This window comes from Panulirus ornatus, chromosome 7 (genome assembly GCF_036320965.1).
Source record: "Panulirus ornatus isolate Po-2019 chromosome 7, ASM3632096v1, whole genome shotgun sequence".
Classification (NCBI taxonomy): domain Eukaryota; kingdom Metazoa; phylum Arthropoda; class Malacostraca; order Decapoda; family Palinuridae; genus Panulirus; species Panulirus ornatus.
In genome coordinates, this window is record NC_092230.1 from 1,040,094 (window position 1) to 1,066,708 (window position 26,615).

At 40.7% G+C, this 26,615-nt stretch overlaps 1 protein-coding gene across 12 annotated transcripts in view; it reads right to left on the reverse strand.

Moving 5' to 3' along the window:
- The window catches only part of LOC139749360 (uncharacterized), a 512,783-nt gene that overhangs the window by 12,984 nt on the left and 473,184 nt on the right, over positions 1 to 26,615 (reverse strand). For 10 of the 12 annotated variants that reach the window (XM_071663109.1, XM_071663101.1, XM_071663103.1 and 7 more), the window contains 3 exons: positions 20,428 to 21,021; positions 15,533 to 20,079; positions 567 to 729 (listed from right to left, as the gene is read on the reverse strand). In XM_071663109.1, coding sequence (XP_071519210.1) covers positions 567 to 729; positions 15,533 to 20,079; positions 20,428 to 21,021 — 5,304 coding nt within the window. The remainder of the gene's footprint in view (positions 1 to 566; positions 730 to 15,532; positions 20,080 to 20,427; positions 21,022 to 26,615) is intronic. The other 2 variants (XM_071663111.1, XM_071663112.1) reach the window with 2 other exon arrangements.

Below are 26,615 nucleotides of genomic sequence, written 5' to 3' on the forward strand. Positions count from 1 at the left end.
CAGCTGACCTAATTACTGCACAGTACATTTTCACCCTCTCTGTATAATATATTGTCACATAATAAAGGGCATCGAAAAGAATAGCACAATCAGTGGAAGTTTTGATAAAGCAAGACAAGCATCTCTATTTTCTTATCTAATAGTTATGATCATCCTGACTTCCAATTGATAACATTGATATTACTACTACTGTGTTATTACCTGGCAGAAATTTCATGATCCAAATAATTATAAAATTCTACCAAATTTCAATCATAACTTGATCATCTTCACCCTAAAAGCCTATCTATGTGCAGTATATTTTGTCACCATTACAACTATAGCACAATTATTAAATCATTAAACCTGTAATTATAATCCATTTCCTAAAGTACACAACCCTGCATAGGAACTGTGCAAGTAACCTGTAAAATTTTCTCCAGAATGGCAAAATAGTAAACACACTCCTTCACAAAAAGAATAGTAAACACACTCCTTCACAAAAAGAATTAAGTTATTCATATTGTGTGACAGAGATAATGGATAACAGTATATTTAAAAATATTACAATAAACTTAATAACTTACATGTTTCAGGGTCTTCCCACAAAGCAGCTACCTTGGCAACAAAGGGAAGATCTGTTCTTCTTGGGCCAGATCTTAACAGTACACAGTCTCGGACACGCACAATATCGCCTTCCTTATGGCGCATAGCTGAATAACATGTCCTAACAAGTTCAAGTTCATCATTCTGGAAGAAAGAAATTTAGTATCGGCTGTTAATAATTTGGCAAATCATATTCAGAAAAACTTTACTCTTTAGCATTAACCTTAGGAAATCTAATTCTGAACATAACCCAAAACTCTAAACTCAGATATCATATGATATTATCCAAACATGCTGTATATATAATTCTTTTTAATCATAATTAACCCAGGATCGATTTCTAGGAAAGGTGTCCTGGTGGTAACCAGGATGTCTTTCTAAGGTTCCTGCAGCCCTAGGCAGTTCTGCTTTCAGTAGAAGGAAAATATGGACTCCTTTGGAGTGAGAAGTTCTTTAACAAGACTTTCCTTGCAGTGATACAGTCTTGCCAAAGGTGACTTCACTTATGGTGTAACTTCTTGCAGGTAGAGCCTATAACAACTGTAATATACAATATTATTATCATTCTTGATCGCCATTTCCCATGTCAGTGAGGTAGTGTCAGGAAACAGACGAAGAAAAACCTATCTACTCCCATATATACATACATGCACGTTACATATACATATACATATCAGTATACACACATATACGTACATATACACATATACTTATTCATACTTGCTTGCCTTCATCCATTCACGGTGCCACACCGCCACACAAGAAACAGCATCGCCACCCCTGCATCAGTGAGACAGTACAAGGAAAATAGACAAAAAAGGCCGTATTCATTCACACGCAGTCTCTAGCTGTCATGTGTGATGCACCGAAACCACAGCTCCCTATCCACATCCAGGTGCCACAGACCTTTCCATGGTTTACTCCAGATGTTTGACATGCCCTGTTTCAGTCCATTGACAGCACTTTGACCCTGGTATACCACATCATTCCAATTCACTTTATTCCTTGCACACCTCTCGCCCTCTTACATGTTCAGGCTCAAAATCTCTTTCACTCCATCCTTCCACCTCTAATTAGGTCTCCTCCTTCTCCTTGTTTCCTCCATCTCTGACACATATATCCTCTTCGTCAATCTTTCCTCACTCATTCTTTCCATTAGTCCAAACCATTTCAACACACCCTCATCTGCTCTCTCGACACACTCTTTTTATTTCCACACATCTCTCTTACCCTTTCATTACTTACTCGATCAAACCACCTCACACCACATATTGTCCTCAAACATTTCATTTCCAACACATTCACCCTCTGCCATACAACCCTATTTATAGCCCATGCCTCACAACCATATAATATTGTTGGAACTACTATTCCTTCAAACATATCCATTTTTGCTCAACAGGATAATGTTTTCTTTATTGCTCCCAGAACCTTCGCCTGCTCCCTCACCCTATGATTCACTTCCACTTCCATGGTTCCATTTGCTGCTGAGTCCACTCCCAGATATCTAAAACACTCTGCTTCCTCCAATTTTTCTCCAGTCAAACTCACATTCCAACTAACTTGTCCCTGAACCCTGCTAACCCCATTAACCTTGCTCTTTTTCACATTTACTCTCAACTTCCTCCTTTCACACACTTTTCCAAACTGAGTCACCAACTTCTGCAGTTTCTTACTCAAATTAGCCACTAGAGCTGTATCATCACCGAACAACAACTGACTTATTTCCCAGGCCCTCTCATTTCCAACGGACTGCATAGTCACCCCTTTCTCCAAAACTCTTGCATTTACCTCCCTAACCACCCCATCCATAAACAAATTAAACAACCATTGGGACATCACACACTCCTGCCACAGACCAACATTCACTGGGAACCAATCACTCTCCTCTCTTCCTAATTGTACACGACTTCCATCCTTGATAAAAATTTTTCACCGCTTCTCACAACTTACCTCCCACACCATATACTTTTAAGACCTCCCACAAAGCATCTCTGTCAACCCTATCATATGCCTTCTCCAGATCCACAAATGCTACATACATATCAATCTGTTTTTCTAAGTATTTCTCACACACATTCTTCAAAGCAAACACCTGATCCAAACATCTTCGACCACTTCTGAAACCACACTGCTCTTCCCCAATCTGCTGCTCTATACATGCCTTCACACTCTCAATCAATACCCTCCCATATAATTTCCCAGGGATACTCATCAAACTTATGCCACTGTAGTTTGAACACTCACCTTCATCCCCTTTACTTTTGTACAATGGCACCATCCATGCATTTCGCCAATCCTCAGGCACTTCACCATAATCCATACATATGTTGAATGTCCTTCCCAAACAAACAACAACGCAGTCACCTGCCTTTCTTAATAAATTCTACTGCAATACCATCCAAACCTGCTGCGATCAGGGCATTAACATATAGGAGGGTGAAAGGCATGCAAGGAATAGAGCGAATTGGAACGATCTGGTATGCCGGGGTCGATGTGCTGTCAATGGATTGAACCAGGGCATATGAAGCTTCTGGGGTAAACCATGGAAAGTTTTCTGGGGCCTGGATGTCGAAAGGGAGCTGTGGTTTTGGTGCATTATCCATGACAACTAGAAACTGAGTGATACCTTGTACACGTGGGGTAGGGGGGGTGCTGTTTTTCATTTGTGACGGGGTGGCGACAGGAAGGGATAAGGCAGCAAGTATGAATATGTACACGTGTATATATGTATATGTATGTATACACTGAAATGCATAGGTATGTATATGTGCGTGTGTGGGTGTTTATGTATATAACATGTATTTGGGTGGGTTTGGCCATTTGGCCATCTTTCGTCTGTTTCCTTGCACTACCTATGAGTCCACGGGGAAATGAAACATGATAAGTTCCCAAGTGCACTTTTGTGCACTAATCACACCAACAGGGGAGATACAAGAAAGAAATATAACAGGCAATTGATGTATAATGAAGAGACGTAGCTAGGATGTCATTTGGTAAACTAGTGACTACCCGAATAGAGGTCGAGTGTGCTCAAGTCTGGCAACATGCATATCATATAATTCATTATATGGACAAGAAAGGGAATTGTTTACAAATTTTATCAACAATAGAGCCATCAAATTTGTATAGACTGTCACTGATATTAATGCTACAATTCTTTGTGTATTTAATAATAGAAGATTCAATGGTATTTCTCACGGTACAGGAGTTAAAGTTAATAACTGAAATGGCATTACTCAGGCCAATACAATTATCATTATTCTTGACATGATTACATAAGGCATTTGATTCTTGTTGCATTCTTATACTATATCTATGTTGCTTAAGTCTAACAGAAAGATCCTTACCAGTCTGCCCAACATAAAATTTATCACAATTCTTACATGCAGAATTTCTGGTGAGTTCCTGATTAAGATATTCTTTACAGTATTGTTGTTGCTGCAGGCACATTTACATTAAAAGATTTAAGCAACATGGGAAGTAAAGTAAAATTATTACTAAAAGGGAGAACTAAGAGGTTCTTGATGTCAAGGGGAGGTTTGGGTTTAACTCTATAAAATGATTTCTTTGCCAGCTTAAGGGACTTATCAATGAAAGATCCAGGATACATAATTTAATTCCAAGTACCCTAGATCTTTCATTATATACAAAGTGGTTTTTATCAGCATAAAATGGAAAGTAAAGAAGTATAATTACATAATAGTTAATATACAATTGTATAATAAATCAATAACATTACAAGTAAAACACATGAGTTAAATAGCTACTAACTCACTGTCAACATTCATTGACTGAATGTAAATAAACATTACATGATGTGCTGCCTCCACTCTTCATAACTTATGGCTTATAGATGCATATAAAAGGATGTAAAACGTTCTTTTGAATATCAAAGGAAAAAACAATATCAGTGAATTGCCAAAAATTTAAAATCCAAGCATATACACTGCACATGTAGACTCTGAATGAATACTGACAAGCAGAAAACTATATAAATTGACATATACCAGCTATAGGCATTTTAACGACTTACTGCATAATATCAGGCTTATGATAAATTGTCAGTGGATAGATACTTTAATCTTTTACCTACTCCAGATGTATATCTATGTGAGATGAACACCTCCTTACACAAACATTTACACATCAAGTTTCATACCTCTATTTCAAGGCTGCAAGCAAAGCCAGGATGAAAGGCCGAGGTGGCAGTACGTGACAATTTCTCCCAATGTCAGTCACCCTCTAACCATTCTAACAAAATCATGTTTTTGTGAGTTTTCGAAGTAGAAACTTGACCGGCTTTTACCTAAATTTACGAGACCAGGTAGATGTTGATCGTGAATTACTTGTAAATGATGGTCATGTGGACTGTGATTTACTGGACAATATCTCTTCCAACATCATCAGATGACCAAGATGCAGCAGAAGAAGGTATACCTTATAATACTGGAGGCAGTGTTAACAGTGCCCACCTGACCTTCCCAACACAACATGATACTGGAGGTATTGTTACCAGTGCCCATCTGAACTTTCCCAACACAACATGATACTGGAGGCAATGTTACCAGTGCCCATCTGAACTTGCTAACACTACATGAGAATGGCATTGCTGGTAATGTTACATACTTTTAAAATTTCATTGTTTTGAAAAGATTATCAGTGAATCATACCGACTGTTATATAAGATGAAACATCATGATATATCGTAATATATTTCTAATATAGATAAATCATGAAATATGGCACTTAACAAAAAAGAAATTATTATATAAGATGAAAGATAACAATATCCTGTAATAATTTTTTTGATGTAGATAAACAATAAAACATGGCACTTAACATTCAAGCCTGACCCGTGTACATTTTAACACATTGTAGTGATACACCTACGCAGCATATACACATTATTAGAGTGAAATTAATCCATGAAATATACATATGAATATCTCTGAAACTGTAAAGTTAATATATTCTAAAACAACCTGAAAGACTGAAAATTTTGAGGGTTCAAAAAAATTCTTAGTAAAGATTTAAGTGGTTAATACTAAATATATCTGTAATTAATACCACAAAAATCAATGATGGCACTTAACATTCATGCCTGACCCCTGCATATTTTAATACATTGTGGTGATACACCTACGCAACTTATATAAATTATTAGAGTGAAAGTAATCCATGAAATATACATAAGAATATCTCTGAAACTGTAAAGTCAATATATTCTAAAAACAACCTGAAAGACTGAAAATTTTGAGGGTTAAAAAAAAATTCTTAGTAAAGATTTAAGAGGTTAATACTAAATACATCTGTAACTAATAGCACAAAAATCAGTGATATCAGCCTCAAAACATAGAAAGTGAGAGATCAACTCACCATGTTGCTGGTTTGCTGGCACCAAACATTGAGTGTGGTGTTACTCACAGACGGCAACTCACATGAAGGTGTGACGGGCTTTTCAAAGATGTAAGGGGAAGGTATTTTCACTTATTGCAACACAGGGAATAGATTTTATGAAGCCATGGGGTACATCTGATCATCAACATGAATGGGACTAAATGTATGAGTGGATATGTCCACATTATGCAGCAAAATGGATTAAAACGAAGAAGACACATTTGTCATGGATAAATTTTAAAAACTTTGAGAATCTGAAGGCAATTACTTACTCTCAGTGAACTATACTGAAGTAGCTTAAAAACATTTCTTCAAAGATATACCTTTCTTTCCTTAATCCTTAAATGTGCGACTGTCATGTGTAATGCACCGAAACAGCTCCCTTTCTACATCCAGGCCCCACAAAACTTTCTATGGTTTACCCCAGATGCTTCACGTGCCCTGGTTCAATCAACTGACAGCACATCAACCCTGGTACACCACATCTATTCCTTGCATACCTTTCACCCTCCTGTTGGTTCAAGCCCCGACTGCTCAAAATCTTTTTCACTCCAACCTTCCACCTCCAACTTGGTCTCCCACTTCTCTTTCCCTCCACCTCTGACACATATACCCTTTTTGTGAATCTTTCCTCACTCATGTGGCCAAATCATTTCAATACACCCTCATCTGCTCTCTCAACCACACTCTTTTTATTATCACACATCTCTCTTATCCTTTCATAACTTACTTGATCAAACCACCTCACACCACATATTGTCTTCAAACATCTCATTTCCAACACATCCACCCTCCTCCGCACAACTTCATCTATAGCCCATACCTCACAACCATATAACATTGTTGGAACCACCATTCCTTCAAACATACCCATTTTTGTTCTCCGAGATAATGTTCTTGCCTTCCAAACATTCTTCAACATTCCCAGAATCTTCGCCCCCACCCTGTGACTCACTTTCTCTTCCATGGCTCCATCCACTGCTGAATCCACTCCCAGATATCTAAAACAATTCGCTTCCTAAAGTTTTTCTCCATTCCCATGTATATATATATATATATATATATATATATATATATATATATATATATATATATATATATATATTTTTTTTTTTGCTTCGTCGCTGTCTCCCTCGTTTGCGAGGTAGCGCAAGGAAACAGATGAAAGAAATGGCCCAACCCACCCCCATACACATGTATATACATACACGTCCACACACGCAAATATACATACCTACACAGCTTTCCATGGTTCACCCCAGACACTTTCACATGCCCTGATTTCAATCCACTGACAGCACGTCAACCCCAGTATACCACATCAATCCGATTCACTCTATTCCTTGCCCTCCTTTCACTCTCCTGCATGTTCAGGCCCCAATCACACAAAATCTTTTTCACTCCATCTTTCCACCTCCAATTTGGTCTCCCACTTCTCGTTCCCTCCACCTCCGACACATATATCCTCTTGGTCAATCTTTCCTCACTCATTCTCTCCATGTGCCCAAACCATTTCAAAACACCCTCTTCTGCTCTCTCAACCACGCTCTTTTTATTTCCACACATCTCTCTTACCCTTATGTTACATACTCGATCAAACCACCTCACACCACAAATTGTCCTCAAACATCTCATTTCCAGCACATCTAACCTCCTCCGCACAACTCTATCCATAGCCCACGCCTCGCAACCACACAACATTGTTGGAACCACTATTCCTTCAAACATACCCATTTTTGCTTTCCGAGATAATGTTCTCGTCTTCCACACATTCTTCAAGGCTCCCAGGATTTTCGCCCCCTCCCCCACCCTATGATTCACTTCCGCTTCCATGGTTCCATCCGCTGCCAGATCCACTCCCAGATACCTAAAACACTTTACTTCCTCCAGTTTTTCTCCATTCAAACTTACCTCCCAATTGACTTGACCCTCAACCCTACTGTACCTAATATCCTTGCTCTTATTCACATTTACTCTTAACTTTCTTCTTTCACACACTCTACCAAACTCAGTCACCAGCTTCTCCAGTTTCTCACACGAATCAGCCACCAGCGCTGTATCATCAGCGAACAACAACTGACTCACTTCCCAAGCTCTCTCATCCCCAACAGACTTCATACTTGCCCCTCTTTCCAAAACTCTTGCATTCACCTCTCCAACAACCCCATCCATAAACAAATTAAACAACCATGGAGACATCACACACCCTGCTGCAAACCTACATTCACTGAGAACCAATCACTTTCCTCTCTTCCTACACGTACACATGCCTTACATCCTCGATAAAAACTTTTCACTGCTTCTAACAACTTGCCTCCCACACCATATATTCTTAGTACCTTCCACAGAGCATCTCTATCAACTCTGTCATATGCCTTCTCCAGATCCATAAATGCTACATACAAATCCATTTGCTTTTCTAAGTATTTCTCACATACATTCTTCAAAGTAAACACCTGATCCATATATCCTCTACCACTTCTGAAACCTCCCCTCTCATTTTTTTTTTTTCCATTTTCCAAAAGAAGGAACAGAGAAGGGGGCCAGGTGGGGATGTTCCCTCAGGGGCCCAGTCTGCTGTTCTTAATGCTACTTTGCTAATGCAGGAAATTGTGAATGGTATGAAATATATATATGGAAAGTTTTGTGGGGCCTGGTAGGGGAAAGGGAGCTGTGGTTTCAGTGCATTACACATGATAGCTAGAGACTGAGTGTGAACGAAAGTGGCTTTTGTTGTCTTTTCCTAGTGCTACCTCGCGCGCCATTTCATGAGTGGCAGGGTGGTGGCGTGAATGGATGAAGGCAGCATGTATGAATATGTACACGTGTATATATGTATATGTGTATGTATGTATACGTGAAATGTATAGGTATGTATATGTGCGTGAGTGGGCGTCTATGTATATACATGCGTATGTGGGTGGGATGGGTGATTCTTTCATCTGTTTCCTTGCACTACCTTGCTAACGCGGGAGATAGTGACAAAATATTTATTTCTATTTATTATACTTTGACGCTGACTCCTGCATTAGCAAGGTAGCGCAAGGAAACAGATGAAAGAATGGCCCAACCCAACCACATACACATGTATAAAAATACACTTCCACACACGCACATATACATACCTATACATTTCAACGTATATATATATACATACAGAGACATACACATATATACACATGTACATAATTCATACTTGCTGCCTTTATTCACTCCCGTTGCCACCCTGCCACACATGAAATGACAACCCCCTCCCCCCGCATGCGCGCGAGGTAGTGCTAGGAAAAGACAATAAAGGCCACATTTGTTCACACTCAGTCTCTAGCTGTCATGTATAATGCACCGAAACCACAGCTCCCCTTTCACATCCTGACCCCACAAAACTTTCCATGGTTTACCCCAGATGCTTCACATGCCCTGGTTCAATCCATTGACAGCACGTCCACCCCAGTATACCATATCGTTCCAATTCACTGTATTCCTTGCACGCCTTTCACCCTCCTGCTTGTTCAGGCCCCGATCGCTCAAAATCTTTTTCACTCCATCTTTCTACCTCCAATTTGGTCTCCCACTTCTCATTCTCTCCACCTCTGACACATATATCCTCTTTGTCAATCTTTCCTCACTCATTCTCACCATGTGACCGAACCATTTCAAAACACCCTCTTCTGCTCTTTCAACCACACTGTTTTTATTACCACTTGCAACCATATAACATTGTTGGAACCACTATTCTTTCAAACATACCCATTTTGATTTCTGAGCTAATGTTCTCGCCTTCCACACATTTTTCAATGCTCCCAGAACCTTTGCTCCCTCCCCCACCATGTGACTCACTTCCAATTCTATGGTTCCATCCGCTGCCAAATCCACTTCCAGATATCTAACACACTTCACTTCCTCCAGTTTTTCTCCATTCAAACTTACCTCCCAGTTGACTTGTCCCTTACCCCTACTGTGCCTAATAACCTTGCTCTTATTCACATTTACTCTCAGCTTTCTTCTTTCACACACTTTACTAAACTCAGTCACCAGCTTCTGAACCAGGTACCCATTTTATCACCCAATCCCTAGAAGTGGATGAACAGCTGGGTTGCCTGTGGACCAACTGCCACAACCAGGATTTGAACCTATGCACTCAACCCTGGGCAGTCCATGAATGTGTCATGGTCAGGATGCAACCCTAGATAAATCTTTAACAACCAGAGCACATGCACCAGTGTTAATAACTGAAATGAATGGTGGTGGCTAGCTGTAAAGCTGACACCTAAACACTGCATTATGATGTCAAAGGCTTAGTTACTGTGGAGCCATGAACTCCCTATGAAGAAGCTTCTGCTGGTCTCATATAATTCATGATAGCTGAGAGATGTAAGCCCTTATGGATTTGTCTCATCCAAAGTTTAACTCCCGACAAGTTATTATGTTTCTATCTATTCATCTATCTATATATTTGAAGTCTATTCCCTCTAGGCTTTCCCATCAAGGGGGTGGCCACGTCAAAAGAGTCTCCCCTTATCCCTGTCCTTATGTGCCTCCCTCGCATACACCATTTTTTTGCATTCTTCCACCATTTCTCTCCCTCCAGTCACATCATACTCATTTCATACCACACTTGATTTTGGTAGCGTGGGGTATGCTTGCTTTGTTTTGGTTTCAGTCTGCCTCATGCTACCTTGTGGTCAGGTTGTATATAGAGAACTGTGACTTTATCTATAAAATAATTTTGCAATTCTTACAATTCAAAATGGCATCCAGTGATAGAGGAGTTAAAAGAAAGTAAGTGAACTGTATATTGTATTACTGTATATTATATATTGTATTAAAAAAAGGACTATAGGTTACATTCATAATTTAATGGACTTTTTGGTATTAACAGACACCCCCTCCCCCCAATAAGTCCGTTAAACCATGGGTTTACAGTACTGTCCTCAAACATTTTATTTCCAACATACCTACCCTCCTCCGAACAACCCTACCTATAGCCTATTCTTCACAACCATATGATATTGTTAAAACTACTATTCCTTCAAACATACCCATTTTCACTCTCCAGAATAACATTATCTCTTTCCACACATTCTTGAGTGCTCCCAAAACCTTCCCTCCCTCCCCTACCTTATTACTCACTTCCATTTCCATGTACATAAACATGTACATATTCATACTTGCTTGCCTTCATCCATTCCTGTCACTACCCCACCCCACAAGAAACAGCATTGCTAACCCCTGCATCAGCAAAGTAGTGCCAGGAAAAGACAACAAAGGCCACATTTGTTCACACTCAGTCTCTAGCTGTCATGTATAATGCACCGAAACCACAGCTCCCCTTTCACATCCTGACCCCACAAAACTTTCCATGGTTTACCCCAGATGCTTCACATGCCCTGGTTCAATCCATTGACAGCACGTCCACCCCAGTATACCATATCGTTCCAATTCACTGTATTCCTTGCACGCCTTTCACCCTCCTGCTTGTTCAGGCCCGATCGCTCAAAATCTTTTTCACTCCATCTTTCCACCTCCAATTTGGTCTCCCACTTCTCTTTCCCTCCACCTCTGACACATATATCCTCTTTGTCAATCTTTCCTCACTCATTCTCAACCATGTGGGGGGGGGGGGGGGGGGGGGGGGGGGGGGGGGGGGGGGGGGGGGGGGGGACCGAACCATTTCAAAACACCTCTTCTGCTCTTTCAACCACACTGTTTTTATTACCACTTGCAACCATATAACATTGTTGGAACCACTATTCTTTCAAACATACCCATTTTGATTTCTGAGCTAATGTTCTCGCCTTCCACACATTTTTCAATGCTCCCAGAACCTTTGCTCCCTCCCCCACCATGTGACTCACTTCCAATTCTATGGTTCCATCCGCTGCCAGATCCACTCCCAGATACCTAAAACACTTTACTTCCTCCAGTTTTTCTCCATTCAAACTTACCTCCCAGTTGACTTGTCCCTTACCCCTACTGTGCCTAATAACCTTGCTCTTATTCACATTTACTCTCAGCTTTCTTCTTTCACACACTTTACTAAACTCAGTCACCAACTGAAATGAATGGTGGTGGCTAGCTGTAAAGCTGACACCTAAACACTGCATTATGATGTCAAAGGCTTAGTTACTGTGGAGCCATGAACTCCCTATGAAGAAGCTTCTGCTGGTCTCATATAATTCATGATAGCTGAGAGATGTAAGCCCTTATGGATTTGTCTCATCCAAAGTTTAACTCCCGACAAGTTATTATGTTTCTATCTATTCATCTATCTATATATTTGAAGTCTATTCCCTCTAGGCTTTCCCATCAAGGGGGTGGCCACGTCAAAAGAGTCTCCCCTTATCCCTGTCCTTATGTGCCTCCCTCGCATACACCATTTTTTTGCATTCTTCCACCATTTCTCTCCCTCCAGTCACATCATACTCATTTCATACCACACTTGATTTTGGTAGCGTGGGGTATGCTTGCTTTGTTTTTGGTTTCAGTCTGCCTCATGCTACCTTGTGGTCAGGTTGTATATAGAGAACTGTGACTTTATCTATAAAATAATTTTGCAATTCTTACAATTCAAAATGGCATCCAGTGATAGAGGAGTTAAAAGAAAGTAAGTGAACTGTATATTGTATTACTGTATATTATATATTGTATTAAAAAAAGGACTATAGGTTACATTCATAATATAATGGACTTTTTGGTATTAACAGACACCCCCTCCCCCCAATAAGTCCGTTAAACCATGGGTTTACAGTACTGTCCTCAAACATTTTATTTCCAACATACCTACCCTCCTCCGAACAACCCTACCTATAGCCTATTCTTCACAACCATATGATATTGTTAAAACTACTATTCCTTCAAACATACCCATTTTCACTCTCCAGAATAACATTATCTCTTTCCACACATTCTTGAGTGCTCCCAAAACCTTCCCTCCCTCCCCTACCTTATTACTCACTTCCATTTCCATGTACATAAACATGTACATATTCATACTTGCTTGCCTTCATCCATTCCTGTCACTACCCCACCCCACAAGAAACAGCATTGCTAACCCCTGCATCAGCAAAGTAGTGCCAGGAAAACAGACAAATAAGGCCACATTTGTTCACACTCAGTCTCTAGCTGTCGTGTGTAATGCACCAAAACCACACTTCCCTATCCACATCCAGGCCCACAGACCTTTCCATGGTTTACCCAGATGCTTCACATGCCCTGGTTCAATCCATTGACAGCACGTCCACCCCAGTATACCATATCGTTCCAATTCACTGTATTCCTTGCACGCCTTTCACCCTCCTGCTTGTTCAGGCCCGATCGCTCAAAATCTTTTTCACTCCATCTTTCTACCTCCAATTTGGTTCTCCCACTTCTCATTCTCTCCACCTCTGACACATATATCCTCTTTGTCAATCTTTCCTCACTCATTCTCACCATGTGACCGAACCATTTCAAAACACCCTCTTCTGCTCTTTCAACCACACTGTTTTTATTACCACTTGCAACCATATAACATTGTTGGAACCACTATTCTTTCAAACATACCCATTTTGATTTCTGAGCTAATGTTCTCGCCTTCCACACATTTTTCAATGCTCCCAGAACCTTTGCTCCCTCCCCCACCATGTGACTCACTTCCAATTCTATGGTTCCATCCACTGCCAAATCCACTTCCAGATATCTAAAACACTTCACTTCCTCCAGTTTTTCTCCATTCAAACTTACCTCCCAGTTGACTTGTCCCTTACCCCTACTGTGCCTAATAACCTTGCTCTTATTCACATTTACTCTCAGCTTTCTTCTTTCACACACTTTACTAAACTCAGTCACCAACTGAAATGAATGGTGGTGGCTAGCTGTAAAGCTGACACCTAAACACTGCATTATGATGTCAAAGGCTTAGTTACTGTGGAGCCATGAACTCCCTATGAAGAAGCTTCTGCTGGTCTCATATAATTCATGATAGCTGAGAGATGTAAGCCCTTATGGATTTGTCTCATCCAAAGTTTAACTCCCGACAAGTTATTATGTTTCTATCTATTCATCTATCTATATATTTGAAGTCTATTCCCTCTAGGCTTTCCCATCAAGGGGGTGGCCACGTCAAAAGAGTCTCCCCTTATCCCTGTCCTTATGTGCCTCCCTCGCATACACAATTTTTTTGCATTCTTCCACCATTTCTCTCCCTCCAGTCACATCATACTCATTTCATACCACACTTGATTTTGGTAGCGTGGGGTATGCTTGCTTTGTTTTGGTTTCAGTCTGCCTCATGCTACCTTGTGGTCAGGTTGTATATAGAGAACTGTGACTTTATCTATAAAATAATTTTGCAATTCTTAAAATTCAAAATGGCATCCAGTGATAGAGGAGTTAAAAGAAAGTAAGTGAACTGTATATTGTATTACTGTACATTATATATTGTATTAAAAAAAGGACTATAGGTTACATTCATAATATAATGGACTTTTTGGTATTAACAGACACCCCCTCCCCCCAATAAGTCCGTTAAACCATGGGTTTACAGTACTGTCCTCAAACATTTTATTTCCAACATACCTACCCTCCTCCGAACAACCCTACCTATAACCTATTCTTCACAACCATATGATATTGTTAAAACTACTATTCCTTCAAACATACCCATTTTCACTCTCCAGAATAACATTATCTCTTTCCACACATTCTTGAGTGCTCCCAAAACCTTCCCTCCCTCCCCTACCTTATTACTCACTTCCATTTCCATATAAATAAACATGTACATATTCATACTTGCTTGCCTTCATCCATTCCTGTCACTACCCCACCCCACAAGAAACAGCATTGCTAACCCCTGCATCAGCAAAGTAGTGCCAGGAAAACAGACAAATAAGGCCACATTTGTTCACACTCAGTCTCTAGCTGTCGTGTGTAATGCACCAAAACCACACTTCCCTATCCACATCCAGGCCCACAGACCTTTCCATGGTTTACCCAGGACATTTCACATACCCTGGTTCAGTCCACTGACTGCACGTCAACCCCATTTTACCACATCATTCCAATTCACTCTATTCCTAGAATGCCTCTCACCCTCCAATCACTTATTTCCTTATCCTTACCAGGATTACTTAATGAATGCAAACAGAACTTGACAGCATGATACTTATGTTCAGTATTCACTTTCCTTTGTTGTTCTATTATGCTTTTTATCTAAATATATCAAGCATTTATAAACAATTATCAAATAATAATTCTTAACAAAAAACTTTCTATGAAGGTATTTCTCCCAAAAGTGGTACATAATGGGAGCTCAGAAATAGTGTTTACCACAAAATCAAAGATAGGTACCCATACTTACTTGCAACAAAATCAAAGGGATACCCATACTTGCTAGAAACCAAAATAAGAGAGGGGCACCCATACTTACTCACAACCAGAATCAAAGAGGGGCATCCATACTAACTTGCAACAAAATTAAAGAGGGGCACCCATACCTACTTGCAACAAAATCAAAGAATGGCAACCTTACTAACTTACAACAAAATCAAAGAGGGGCACCCATACTTACTCGCAACCAAATTTTTCCCTCAAAGGGTTCACCTTCCCAGGACCAGTTGTGCACCCATCTTGGCTTCTTGGCAGGCTTGCACTTCCCCTGGACTGTAGCACTCCTACGACGAGAACCAGCATTTATTGGCAGTGGGGGGCATGTAGGGAAAGGACAGGCACTATTGGATTTTGAGGATTCCTCCTTACTTCTGGACCTTTTCCGTCCTCCACTAGCCACCTCTGAATCAACACTGGATGTATCACTTTCATTGTTCTTTTCCTTTAAGTAAGATAAAAGGCTTTTTTTTCTATTTAGTTTCCCATTTGGGGGTGAACGACGGGAAGTACCCTTATTAGTTTTGGTTATTTTCTGGGACTTTAATGTTTGATGCTTTGCTCCCCCAGGTGCTTTAGTTTCATTTTCAGTTACACTTGTCTTTGTACTTATTAAAGCCTTGTTACCTGTTCCCATGCTTTCACTATTCCTTCTTTTTAAATTATCACTTGAGGTAATATATTTTTTATCAAAAGCTTCTTTAGATTTTGATTTCAATGCAACTACACTATTTTTGGGCACTCTTTGGTCACTCAATAGCCTCAAAGGGGACTTTTTAACATCTCGCATGCCTTTTGTGTCTGAAAACTCCACAGCTTTTGTGGGTGAGGACAGGTCACACTTACCAGATATAGAACCACTTTTGAGAGATATTTCACCTTGTCCATTTACTATTTTTGGTTTAAAATGAGAAATATCTTTGGGAGACACTTTTAAATTAGATGAAAGTTTGGTTACTCCTTTTGGTGACACTTTTTCTGTTTTAATTTTTGTCATCACTTCTGTTTTGATATTCATCATTTTCAGTGCATCACTAGGTTTGATATCTTGTTTGCAGTCTAACTGTTTTGAGGGTGAAATTGACATTTTGGAAGATTGCACACTGTCTCTTTTCTTTTCCTCCAATTGTGAACGTAACATTTTACTTTCTTGTGGACTTACAGCAGTAGTCCTATTTCTATGTAATTCAGCCTCACATGGAACAATAGGATTTCTTTCTGAGGACATATTTTGTAAACAAGGCTTGACAGTTGTGTACTTATGGTCAGAACTAGATTTAGAGTTTGTGACTATAGTATCCAGTATGCTATTATCACTACTAGTATCTCTTGTCTTTGGGGGCCTACCTCTCTTTCGAACCAACACTGATGAACTAATAATATCAGTCTTCACATCTACCAAATCTGATCCCATCTCATCTTTCTGTGAGCTCTTTATGGATATTGTACTAGGAGATACTTCAAAAGAACTTGCATCATTTTGACTAATAGGAACATGTTCTGGAATGTTTAGTTTCATATCTCTATTTTTTTCTTCACTTTTTACCAACATTCTGTGGAAATTAGAATTAGATGGAGACTTTGCTTTGGCCAAATGGGCAGTGGCTGTTTTAGTTAGTGTTGGTGTGGGTAAAGTTTGACAAAGAAGATGCCGAGTGCCTGGTCTCTGGTTAACCAATTGCCCAGTGTCACTAGTAACACTGTTTTTCCCTGTATCGTTATTTTGTGCTACTTTACACTGTATACTTGTAACTACCCTGTCTCTCTGAAGAGAAAAGGTATCTTGTTGGCTCTGAGAAGAAGTGGTTGTAGATGTACACATAATAGGTGCTGTACTTGTGGTCTGGGTTGCAACAGCTGACTTACTAGGGCTCAAAACCATACTTTTAGTCTGTCCAGTATATGAATGGTTTATATTGGAAGATGCCATTAAAGCAGATGATACAGACAATGCTGGAGAAGTGGCCATTTCCGAGGCACTTCTTGCTGTGACCCCAGGTGCTCCTGCCACAGTATTCATACAACTACTACTAACAGAGGTTGTGGTCTGAGTACCACAATCAGAATTTGAGGCACATAGAAACTGTGAGGGTTCTGAAGTAACTACTGACTGTGTTGGATTCCAATTGGTGTTTGGCCTGGAGTCCATATCTGGGAAATCTAGTGCAAGTTGGGGATATGTGGCAGTACTGACAGATTTCAAAGATTCCATAGTTTGAAGTGAAACAGAGGGAGTGACTTTCCTTTTCTTAGAAGGAAGTTCAGCATCAAATTTTTTCATAGGAGGCACCGGACATGTATTTGGTAATAGATCTTTATGTGAATTTCCCTGGGCAAAGGCAGTCTGGACTGTTTCTAATGCTGTTCTTGCATTAACTGCATGTGCTTCCACCTCCTTATGATCTATGGAATCCCTTAAATTCTTTTGTGAAGGGGAGGAAACAGCAGCACATTTACTAACTTCAGAAGAACCATGCTTTACACTCAGGCTTGAAGGTATTACATGAGGAGTTTCTTTAGATCTGGAATTAGTGCCATCATACTGATGCTTTTGAAGAACATCTGTTTCAGTTTGTCTAGATGAATTTGTAATTTTATGTGCCTCAGCAGCAGTACTAGTTATGGGTTGTGAAACATGACTCACTGGGCAAGAAATGGCAGAAACACAAACTGTTGTGACTTGTGTTGACCCCACCACAGGTCGAGAGCCTCTAGATGCAATGACTGTAGTTGTTTGAGTGGAAGTCATGGAAGGTTTAGGCACACCTGTGACAAGTGCTCTAGTAACTTGAGGGGACACTTTATGGCGCTCCAGCACACATGCAACTTCAGCTGTAGTAGTCTGTGTTGAAGCAATTTGACTTTTCTGAATACCAATGACCACAGCAGTGGCAGCATGACTGGAAACTACATCAGTTTTAGGCACAGCAGATGCACTAACTGCATTATCTTCAGCATCTTCTGTGGAAGCCAAATGGACTTTGGGTACATTAGAGACAAGTGCAGTAGTAACATGTGTGGAAGCTTGATGAGATTTACTTACTGCTGTGTCAACCTCACTTACATCAACTGAAGGCTGAGATAAGTCAAATCTTGCATTATCAGTGAGGTGGGTGTGAGTTGCAGGTTGACATACATGGGAGACAATGGTGGAGATCTCTGATGAAACTGTAGTACATTGAGGCATCCCCATAACAGCAGTAGTTGTAACTTGTGATGAAGATACTGTAGACTGAGGTAAGCCAATGACTACAGCTGAAGTTACCTGTGCTGGGGCTACAACAGGTTGAGGTATGCAAGTGACGACAGATGTAGTGACCTGTGTAGATACCACAACGGGTGGAGGTATGCTTGTAACTACAGCTGTAGCAACCTGTGTAGGTGCCATGACAAACTGAGGTATGCCAGTAACTACAGATGAAGCAACCTGTGTAGATGACACAGCACGTTGTGTGCCTGTAACTGCAGCTGTAGTAACTTGTGTAGGGGTCACAGCAGACTGAGGTATACCAGTGACTGCAGCTGAAGTGACGTGTGTATTTGCTTGCACAGGATGAGGTATGCCAGTCACAACAGTTGAAGAAACTTGTGTAGGTGCCACAACAGACTGAGGTATACCAGTTACAACAGCTGTAGTAACCTGTGATGATACCTTAACAGGTTGAGGTGTGCAACTGACTACAACTGTAGTAACCTGTGTAGGGGCCACAACAGACTGAGGTATGCTAGTGAATATGGCAGTAGCATCTTCTGTATGACTTAGAACTGGCTGGGATACCCGAGATGTAATTGCTGTGGCGACCAGTGATGTAGCTGTAGCTGGATGGGATGCACTAATATTCGTATTTGCAGAATCCTGTGATGAGGCTGCAAATGGATGTGGTACTTTTGTAGCAGCAGCTGTAGTTAGCCTTGTGGGGTTTATGACTGAGTGAGGTACACCAGTAACAATGGCTGTAGGAGGCTGTGCATAAGTCGAAGTATTCTTTGGAGCTTCACAAACTACAGAAGTTGAAGGCTGTGAAGGAGATATGGTTGGCTGAGGCACCAGAGAAGTAACAACTGATGTAACATGAGTAGGAGTTATGGATGAATGAGGTATCCCAGATAATGAAGTCATAGTTAGCTGTGGATTAGCTACAGAAGATGCTGGAACCCCAGAAATAGTTGTGCTTGCTTGTGTTGGAGCACTGCCTGATTGTACTGAGGCAGTCACCACAGACTTAGAACCAACAGGAGCCACAGGATTGATGGGCACAGTAACGGTGATGGGTGCCATGGCTACCGTGTTTGTGGTAGTGGTAGATTGAGGCTGAGAAAGAGGCACAACGGGAGGCACTGGGTCAGGCACTGGTGGGGGGGCACTAGGAGGAAGGGCAGTAACTGCCTGGGGATCCTGGGATGGCATTATAGTTACTGTTTGCTGCGGCACAACAGTACCAAACACCTGAATGGTTGGTTGAGTTCCAGTGGTCATCACAGTGGTGAGAGGCCCACTGTGGTAAACTGAAGCTGCACCACAGCCTTGTGGTGCTCCATTATGGGAAGGATGGGGCGGTTGCTGTGTGGAGCCATATTGATACTGGTAACCTGTACCCCCACCTTGGCTTATGCTACTGCACTGGCTCACATTGCTTGGAGCTTCTGGCCCTCTACCACTTCCAGTAGGGGGCCAAGTATGCACGTTTTTTGGATCCACTGGACAGCAAATTGTACTCTGTGATGAGGGACCTGTAAGAGAAATTAAAATGAATAAACATCTCTGCAGGTATTTCCAATATGAGATAACCATCATAAATACAAATAATAAAAAAGAAATATTTAAATATAAACCAATAAACAATATGGTACAAATTACACATCTAAGCTATGAAACTGTTCGAACCATGCTTCAGGGGTAAGTAAAATATGACAAGCTAAAACATATGTTATGGCACAAGTATGAAATGAAAAAAGAAACAAAAATTAAGCATAAGTAAGTGTAACTAAGCATGAGCCAATAAGCACGAAACAATCACGAAATTTCCATAGCATGCAACTATAACAAACAATCAAACAAACAGGGCAAACAAAACACACCTATGAAGTTTATCTTAACAATCGTACCCGGGGGAGGATACGTGAAGACCGGTGTATATTCCGTGTAGTGATATGTGGCATATGCAGGAGGGTGAGGGCCATTTGATGTGGGTGGTGGTGGGGGAGGCAAAGCAAGTGCCTGAGGAGGTCCCTGGGGTGGTGGGTTAGGCACACACAGGGTATAGGAAGTGTAGCTCTCTTGAGAGTAATGAACACCTCCAGGTGGTGGGGGTGGATAGGAATATTCAGCACCTGGGGCAGTATACTGACCCCCAGAGTACGTTGGAGGATAGAAGTGGTACGTTGCTCCCCGTGGATAGTACTTGTCATAGGGTGCTACAGGTGGAGGAGGTGGTGGGGCAGGGTGATAGCTGTATGCTGGATACTGGTATGGTGGAGTATAGGGCTCAGGACAAGATTGGTTTGGGGGAGCTTTGATTGGAAGTGGAGGAGAAGTAAGTCTAGGGGGAGAGGAATAAGGGGGAGCTGCTGCCACTGGTGACCCCTTAGGAGCCTTGTAGGGACTGGTGCCGTCTGAGGTGGTAGCTGTGTAATTTGCTTTAACCGGCATGGGCCCACTCACTGGCTGGTAGCCTGCAATGAAATGCAAGGCTGTCACCAATGATATATAGACAGAATATTACCTAAACCATACAGCCAGTGTTCAACAAAAAGCCTTCATGAAACCCAATATTTTTCAAATATGTAAAGGTCTGAATATTTTTTTTCACCCAAGAGAAAGCTATCAGTCTGATTACACTTCCAGTCAGAAGAGTGGATGGGTTTATATATATATATATATATATATATATATATATATATATATATATATATATATATATATATATATATATATATATATATATATTGGTGTTACCAGGCTCTGCCCGCAAGAGGTTACACAGCAAGTGAAAAGTCATCTTTGGCAAGGCTCTATCATTGGGAGCAGAGTCTCATCAAGGAACTTATCACTGCAAAGGAGTCCACATTTTCCTAATTGAAGTGCAGTCTTGGGCTGCAGGAGCCTATAAAATGAGGTCCTGGGTAATACCAGGACTATTCCATATAAAATGGTCCTGGGTAATTATAGATAAATATATAAATAAACAAATAAAATGTATATACCTTACCTTACCTTCCTGCCCCAGGAGGCGCCTGGAGCACTCACAAAACTGGCCATATCCAATGGTCAGGATCACAGGTCATAAAGTGTTGTGATGTGTGTATGTCTATGTGCAGAAGGTGCAGGGCAATGGAGAAGTAAGTGCTCAGTGTCTTCATTATGGTACTTGCATTGTGGGCATGTAGGGTCTTGGGATATGTTGAAACAGTGTATGTAGTGCTGTACTGATGGGTAGGTACAGAATGTAAGCAGAGGAGTGTGACTTGTGTCTGTCAAGGGAATGTGGTTTCTGATAAGTGTATGTCACAGGTTGGAATTTAAGATCAAGTGAGAAGGAAGACAGCTGTTTAGTGCTTGCTGGGTTATAACACTGTATATATGTTTTGTTGGTGTTCTTTTTGTTGTGAATGGGGAGGATCTGGGAGTTGAGGTTACTGAGTGTGAGGCAAGGGTAAGTTTTTTCTATTTGGGAGTTGGTGCTTTAGTTATAAAGTGGTTAGGGTGAGAGGGGTCTAGAGCTGAGTGCTGAGCGTGTTGAGATGGGACTGTACTCGGAGGATCTCTGTTTCATTATGAAGGTGTTGACCGTCTGTGGTAGCTAGGCAGCCAGTTACTGCTCTGAGTGCAATGTCTTATGTAGTTTGCAGCTATATTTGCTTCTGAGCGGGTGGAAGACCAGGCAGGTGAGACAATGTTTAAAGTGGAGTGGAGTAATTGTTTGTATAGGAAGATTTTTTAGGAATTCCTTTTCCTGTCCAAGCCTTATGTCAATTAGTGCTCTGAGGGCATTTAGTTTGTGTGTTGATATTGTGTTGATATTGGTGTTGGTAGTGAATATCATGTGTGTCATTTGTGATCCCTAGAATGGATGGGGTGTTGCTCAGTGGGAGTGACTGTTCCTTCAAAACAGACTGGAGGATGTGAGCTGGATTCATGTCTGTTCGGGCATAGGGTATAGAGATTGACAACTTCTATGGGCATGCAGACAATCTGTCCTGAGTGATCCATTATTCCAGTGTGTAGGGTACTGTTGCACATTTGATGTTACTACTGTGGTTTAAGGGTGCTGTGATGTGACTGTGAGGTTGTCTGCATATGAAAGGACCTTTACGTTAACGGTTTGCCTGAGGTAATGGTAGGTCATGCTGGAAGAGATTGAAGAGGGGTCAGAAAAAGAATTGCCCCCTGGGGAATGCCAATGCAGAATTTACATATTTTAGAGATGAAACCATTGTGAGTGACTGGCATGGTGGGTGACTATGATGTTGCCTAGAGTGATGTCAAGTCTTTTATGTGAAAATGTGTCAGGGGACAGTGCCAAAACCTTTGTTGATGTCTACTGCCACAACTACTGTGCATGCAGGAAGGAGGTTGAGGTTGGTTGAAGACATCTTGGACATGAAGTGTGAGCTAAAGTGTGTAGTACGGAGGAAGAGTGTTTGGGTCTAAAGTCATGCTGTGCGGGTGAGAGTGGGATGTTTTCTTTGATTCTGTTGTGGCTCATTTTTTCACAGAACATGGATAATGAGGATAGAAGTGATACAGGGCAGTAGGTGGAGGGGAAGATAGGTTGTTTGTATGGTTTTAGGATTGGTATTATGCTGGCAAGTTTGAAGATGTTAGGGACTTTGTAGTGTAGCCAGGAGTAGTTGAAGATAACAGTAAGTGGTTGGATTGCAAATGGGCTAAATTATTTCACATGAAAATTTAATGTTGTCATGGCTTGTAGCAAGAAAATTCTCTAAAGTTTTAATTGCATGGCTTGTGTCAGTGGGAGTGAAGGGTAGGTTGTTTCTGGATTGATTTTGTGGAGGTCTTTCATGACACTCCTTTTTAGGTGTGTGACTGGTGTGTGGCTGATTTTTCATTAGTGTCTGATGAATGTGTCTGTATGTTTTTTGGGAGAAGGAATTTCCTTTTACTGATATTTTTATCTATTTCACTCATATATGGATACCCTAGGACCAGTTTCTATGAAAGAGTCCTGGTGTTACCCAGGATCTCTTTCCAGAGGATCCTGCTTCCCAAGGTTGTGCTACTTCCAGAAGTAGAGAAATGCAGGCTCCCTTGGGAGTGAGAAGTTCCTTGATGGGACTGTACTCTCAATTATACAGCCTCATGAAGGTGATCTTTCACTCTATATTTATTTGTTTTTTCACAATTGGCCCAACACTTCTTTCCTGGAGGCACCTGCAGCTCCAAGGCTGCACTACTTGTGGTAGCAGGGAGATGATGGATTCCTTTGGAATAAGAAGTTCTTTGATGAGACTGTGCTTTCCATGATACAGCCTCAATAAAGGTGAATTTTTACACATGGTGTAACTTCTTGCAGGTGGAATCTAGTTACACTTACATGTATATACTTACTAATATATATAAATGAATATATATATATATATATATATATATAGAACGAAAGAAATGCCCAAGTCCCCCCCATACACAGGTTAATGATGCGATGTACACATGTTGCAAATATACATGCTAACAGGCTATTCATGGTTTAAACTCCAGAGCGGTTCACATGCATGATTCAATCCACTGAGACAGACGTTAAACCCCTAAAACTAGATCGTTTCTTACAGATCAACTTATTCTAGTCTATCGAACCTCCTGCATGATATGGCCGAAGACAGAAATCTTAACAAGCCACATGTTCCACCTCCATTTGGTCTTCATTGCTCCTCGTAGTTCCCTTCTATAATACGACCATACCTCTTGGTCAATCTTTCCTCACACATTCCTCCATGTGCCCAAACCTTCAAACACCCTCTTGCTCTCTCTAACCAACGCTCTTATTTCACAAGTCATCTGTACCCTTAACGTTATCACATGAATATAGATTAAAACAACCTCTGACAATAACAGTTGTATCAAAATCATTTCCTGCAACTATCCATTCTGCATGCACACTCTAGTCCATACCCAGCCTCGCAACCATACAAATGGAGGAGAAATACCAAAGATGAACATTTTGCTTTCCGATAATTTAGGCTACACATCATTACAGATTTCAGGCCCCAGAATTGTCGACCCGCTACCCATGCCCATGAAAGTCTGTGCCTTGCCTTTGATAGGGGGTTTCCATCCGCTGCAATCCACTCCATATATTAAAACACTTCACGTCACTCATTTTTTTCTTTCATATACTCACCTCCCAAATTGACTGGAACCTAAAATCCCTACCTGTACCTAATAACCTTGCTTTTTATACTCATTTACTCTATCAACTGTCAACTCTACCAACGCTCTACCAAACTCAGTCACACTGTCTGCAGTTTTCTCTGAATCATTGCCACCATGGTGTGACCATTCAGCGAACAACAATTGATGAAACATTTCAAGCATCTCTTCATCCAAGGAACTATACTTGACCCATCTTTGCCAAAACTTGCAATTTTGCTGCCCTGACAACCCATCATAAACAAATAACAACCATGAATCACATGAGCCCTGCCTGCAAACTACATTCACTGGAACCAATCATCTCTCTTCCGAAGCTACAAATGCCGTAACATCCTCGATAAAAATCTTTTCCGCTTTCCTTGTAACGAATTCCTCCGCATCATTGTTCTTTATCATTACATAGCATCTCTTAATCTATCATATGCCTTCTCCAGATCCATAAATGCTACATACAAATCCATTTGCTTTTCTAAGTATTTCTCACATACATTCTTCAAAGCAAACACCTGATCCACACATCCTCTACCACTTCTGAAACCACACTGCTCTTCCCCAATCTGATGCTCTGTACATGCCTTCACCCTCTCAATCAATACCCTCCCATATAATTTACCAGGAATACTCAACAAACTTATACCTCTGTAATTTGAGCATTCACTCTTATCCCCTTTGCCTTCGTACAATGGCACTATGCACGCATTCCGCCAATCCTCAGGCACCTCACCATGAGTCATACATACATTAAATAACCTTACCAACCAGTCAACAATACAGTCACCCCCTTTTTTAATAAATTCCACTGCAATACCATCCAAACCTGCTGCCTTGCCGGCTTTCATCTTCCGCAAAGCTTTCACTACCTCTTCTCTGTTTACCAAATCATTTTCCCTAACCCTCTCACTTTGCACACCACCTCGACCAAAACACCCTATATCTGCCACTCTATCATCAAACACATTCAACAAACCTTCAAAATACTCACTCCATCTCCTTCTCACATCACCACTACTTGTTATCACCTCCCCATTTGCGCCCTTCACTGAAGTTCCCATTTGCTCCCTTGTCTTACGCACTTTATTTACCTCCTTCCAGAACATCTTTTTATTCTCCCTAAAATTTAATGATACTCTCTCACCCCAACTCTCATTTGCCCTATATATATATATATATATATATATATATATATATATATATATATATATATATATATATATATACATATATATATATATATATATATATATATATATATATATATATATATATATATATATATATATATATATATACAAATATGTATATGTGTATTTGTGGTTCCAGGTCTATGAGTCTGTAGAAGGGATGTGTGATGTCAGCATGGCTATCTAATTTGTTTATAGATTAGGTGAAGAAGATGAATGCAAGGGTCTTGGAGAGAGGGGCAGGTTGAGTGGATGGGGCCTGAGATGTGAGTCAGTTATTGTTTGCTAATGACATGGCACTGGTGGCAGATTAGAGTGATAAACTGCAGAAGCTGGTGTCTGAGTTTGGAAGACTGTGTGAAAGGAGAAAGTTGAGATTAAATGCAACTAAAAATAAGGATATTGTTTTTTTGTAGTGAAGAGACAAGTTACTTAGAGTAAGAGTCTGAATGGAGAGAACTACCTAGGAGCTGATATGGCAGAGAATGGAGCTATGATAGCTGAAGCACGCCAAAGGATGGGTGAGGGGGAAAAGGTCCTGGGTGCATTGAAGAATATGTGGAAAGAGAAGTCACTGTCTATAAGGGCAAAGACTGGCATGTTTGATGGTAAAGTTGTCCACTTGGTGCTGTATGAATACGAGGCATGGGTCTTAGAAAAAAACGATAACGAGAGGATGGATGTCTAAGAAAGGAAAC